The sequence below is a fragment of the Poecilia latipinna genome, unplaced genomic scaffold (genome assembly GCF_001443285.1).
Source record: "Poecilia latipinna isolate Pla-1442-1.1 unplaced genomic scaffold, P_latipinna-1.0 Scaffold3141, whole genome shotgun sequence".
In the NCBI taxonomy this organism is placed as follows: Eukaryota; Metazoa; Chordata; class Actinopteri; order Cyprinodontiformes; family Poeciliidae; genus Poecilia; species Poecilia latipinna.
The window spans coordinates 53,779-58,162 of NW_015115757.1; the positions used below are offsets into that span (position 1 = coordinate 53,779).

General features: G+C 37.1%; 1 protein-coding gene across 1 annotated transcript; it reads left to right on the forward strand.

Annotated features, from left to right (window-relative positions):
• Nucleotides 1–212: 212 nt before the first annotated feature.
• LOC106940237 (nuclear protein MDM1-like) lies at nucleotides 213–4,375 on the forward strand (the record flags this gene model as incomplete). The annotated part of the gene is made up of 7 exons (XM_015022917.1): nucleotides 213–436; nucleotides 1,249–1,348; nucleotides 1,453–1,575; nucleotides 2,598–2,678; nucleotides 2,751–2,812; nucleotides 2,872–2,967; nucleotides 4,211–4,375. Coding segments are annotated over exons 1-7 (645 nt in total), but the record flags the coding sequence as incomplete, so codon positions are not given.
• Nucleotides 4,376–4,384: the final 9 nt, after the last annotated feature.

The following is a 4,384-nucleotide window of genomic DNA, read 5'->3' on the forward strand; positions in this document are numbered from 1 at the left end:
TTATTGTTTAACAACAAAACGCACAACATGGAACATTTGAAAAATAATCACAGATGATGTTTTTTATATATATAAAATATTGATTAACACCTCAGTGCTATCTGATAGTAATAAAATACATTTATTCATTTTAGAGTCATTTCAGTATAGATTTTCTAATGTACGATTTGACTTGAATGCACCATATTATCAACCGCGGCCGTAGCTCTAAGTGTAGAGACGCAAATGTTAGGGAAGTGATTATCGAGAGGGTAACACAGCTCGACACAACACCTATAGCTTGACGCTTGAAGGTAGCTCGTAGCTCCGGGTGAATCAGCGGTAAACCGAACTAAAAGGGCCCGTTAGGACGCGAAGTTTGGGGTTTTGTTTCGGGGGAGCGACTTTTCCCGGTGTTACCTCAACAAGCAGGAGCGCCATGACGGTCCGCTTCAAGGTAAACAACAGGTGATGTAAACAGATTGATGCTAGCTGTCGCAGCTGCTGCTAATCACGATTAAAACCTGCTGGGAATCAGATTAAAGACTGCTGTGAAATAATAAAATGCATTATATTAAGGTTGAGATGTCGTGAAGCGTCGTTTCGGTTTACAGTTCAGCAGAAACGGGATCAATAAGGTTTTAATCTGTTATGATAATCCAGTTTATCAGGTTTGGATTCCCTCTGATTAATTTTTTTTTTTTTTTACCCGTCTAGACCATTTTGGAAAGTTAAATGTTGACTTCACTGTACTTTATTCTAATCTGAACTGATTTTTACAGGGACAGAGGTCGCCTGTTTAAGTTTGTAGTCTAACAGTCCGAACAGGGCCGGTCCGAACCTTTTTGGGGCCCTAGGCGGATTTTTATTTTGGGCCCCCCATTAAAATTTAAACTGAGACATTTTTGAATTTGAATTGATCCCAAAGGGAAATTAAATAAGTACAAACAGGTCAACACCAGATACTTCATTTCAAGACTACTCTAAGTGTGTAATATACCTGCTATCATTACTTATTTTTTAAACATAATTTATGATTAAATTAGTCATTTTCCTCCAGTATGGAAATAAGGACAACCTTATTTCCACAATCAATTGCAAAAGCCAAGGAGCTCGATTAGCAGAACTTTTTCACCAGGACAATGAATTCATTTTATTATTTCAACTTTAGAGAAACTAAATTCCTTCGATATATTTGCTTGTCTTTGGTCTGAGATGTTGGTCATTTTTACTTTATTATAGTTCAGAGCTAAACTGTTTCTGTTTCAGAGTCAGAGTGAATACCAGAAGAGCTACGGTGTCCCTCGCTCCAGGAGTGTGTCGCCTCAGCGCTGCCGCCCGCTGGCTGGACTTCGCCCTGATCAGAACCGTAAGAACCTCTTATGACGTTTTTATATAAAAACAACAAAAATTCAACTAGAAGCAACAGAGATATTTTAAGAATCAGTATCTTCCTGCTGTGTGTGTTTGCAGGGATCAGCAGACCTCCAGGTCTCCAACGACTGAAGAGACCCGGTCCACCCGAGTCCGGTAACTTCCTGCCTGGTTCTCCAGCAGATCCAGTTTGCAGAGCAACGCCCTCTACTGGCAGGAAAGGTGAGTGTCTGCAGGGGAACAGGAGAAGATCGTTTCAGTCTGGACAAAATTATTTTACTGTTGTTTTTTTTTTAAACAATTTCTTCTTAAAAATTATGAAAGCATAAAAAGGAGTAAAAGGGGGGAAAAAAAGTAAATTTCTAGAAATTTTGGAAATAATCTCTTCAATTTTCTAGAAAAGAAGGGATTGTTTTTTTTTTTCCTCTGGCAAAGCATCTTTAAAATCTCAAAAAGCCCCAAAAAAAAAAAATTTTGCCATTATTACTATTATTCATTTTTTACATTTTAAGTCAAAAATTTGCTTGAAAAAACTAAAAGAAAAATTAAAAGATTTTCAGATTCGTCTAAAATTTTGCTTCTAAACTTTTCCCACAGTAAAATTTTAATTTTCAAGTTTTCAAACTTTCTCTGCATCACACTTTGGCAATAATAATAAAAAAACAAGTTGACTAAAAAAGACAGTTTCATTTCACTATAATATAATTTATTAATGCTATTAATAACCTGTTGTGGTAGGACTCTAGGTAAAATAAAATATTTTATGTTTTGAGTTATCTGAGAACCAAACACAAAATTTAACAAAAAAATCCCCCAATTTCAATAACGCTTAATTATTTCATATAAACAGATCAGATCAATAATTCACTGAAAAATTAGGAATAATAAATATTCATTACATTCAAGCAAATCATGATAAAGTAAATTACCTTCCTGCTCAAATTAAATGTTTAAATTAAAACACTAAAAAATATTCTCGCTAAGTTTTTTAGCAAATAAAAATAATTTTATTAATTCTGACTAAACTAAAACAAGAAGTTTAATCTGATTTAACTCCAGATGATCTGGTTTCAACTGTAAACATTGTTTACAAATTTCCAAATGTTTTTATTAAAGTGTCAGATTAGATTTTATTACAAAACTGTGCAGTTTGAAAACCAAGAACTCTCCAAATTCAAGGATTTTCCAGGTTCTTAATAATCTGGATGAGGCTGTTTCACATGATTCTCTGCCTTAAATCACAGATTCTCCAGTTTCTAAACCACCAAATGTTTCTGGATCGGAACCAGAACCTGGATTCAGACCAGCAGCTGATGGAAAATCCGGTAAATGTGCTGAACTTTGAGGTTCTGTCGTCCCAGATTGCCGCTGGTCTCACATCTGCTCTGTGTCCCCAGTGAAGCTCCGCCCCTCTGAGCCCGGCGGGCCTGCAGAACCCGAGCAGCAGCCGGGAAACCAGGTGAGACCATCTGGAACGCTGAACCGGAAGCAGCAGGATGTGACTGGTTTGTGTTGCAGGTCGACAAGGCGTGGGGTCAGAGGTCAGAGTACCACAGGCAGTTCGGCTGGAAGAAGCCCGTATCTGCAGCGTCGCCATTACTGACAGCAGAGCAGGTGAGAAAGACGTCTAAGCACGACGACTTCCTGTTTTCCATCAGGAAGCATGGGGAGGCATGAATGCTAACCGACATGAATGACTGTTTCGATTGGTTTCCTTCTGTGGTTGTTAATGCAGCGCCCCCGCAGGCGAGGAGGGGAACAGGTTTTTCAAAGAGAACCACAGCAGCTGAGTAACAAATGTTCTCCAAATCTCACCGGAGGGATTATTAATCCCATCAGACCTTAGAATGAGCTGAATGGGATGAATGAATATTAATTAATCAGTTAATTTCACAAAAAAGCTCACAGCATTGTGGTTATTTTATTATGAATATCATTAGGATTCATTTCTGATTTATTAAAGGAAACAAAACAGTCAAACTATGACAGAATGACGACCTCAGCGGTTTAGTAAAACTAGAAATTTAAACTACAAACAGTAAACACAGAAATACAAATATCAAAATAATTGTGATAAAATGTAAAATAATGTCCAACAAAATACAGCTAACTGAATTTAGATAAAATGTAGAATAATGAAATATTAAATGTAGAACAGAAATTATGGCTGAATTCAGGAGGTTTTAATTAGCTTTTATTGCATCACAGAAACTTTCTCTTTATTTAAAAGCAAAATTCTGATTTTAATCAGATTAATTCAGTTCAGGTATCACGATGGGGTAATAAAGCAACTTCAGTTGCTGTCACCATTTTGCCATGTGTTTCCTGAAGCTGCTTTTTATCTCAATCAGATTTTGTAGATAAAAAAGCAGCAAATGTTTTACCTAAACATTCTCACCAGGGGGCAGCGTTTTTAAAATCAGACATTTTTTAAAATTATTTTTCACCAAAATGAATCAAAATCATATAAGAGAACCTTAAACACATTCAGTAGGGAAATAGTTGTTTTTATAAAGGCAGATGTTTGTTACTGACTAAATGAAATAAAGTTGTATTTTAAAATTGTAATTTAAATGCAAGTTTGATTTATCACATTCTGATTCAGTTTTTATGTGAAATGTTGCCCTTAAACATCAAATAAAAGTTAGTCATTTTAAAATTGCATTCTGGGTAAAAAAGAAAAAAACAATAGACAAACTGATAGAGTTCAATTGATTATCAGTGAACAATAACTGTAATTCTCCTGTTTGTCCACCAGATGGCGGCGCACCAGCCTCATCCAAACCGATTAGATCGCAGCTCTCTGGAGGTTTTCTCAGTGGTTGTTCAGGTGCTGACCTTTGACCCCATCTTGCAGGTGTTGCACTCCACCAGCAGGTCCATCCCACCCTTTAAGAACATCCCCGTTCCCATGGAAACGGAGTACCGCCGGAGCTTCCAGGGTCTGGTTCCGCCATCCGGTCCGCGCCTTCGGAGAAATCTGGGACATCCGGTGTTTCACACATACAGAGTAGGTAACACACACACACAC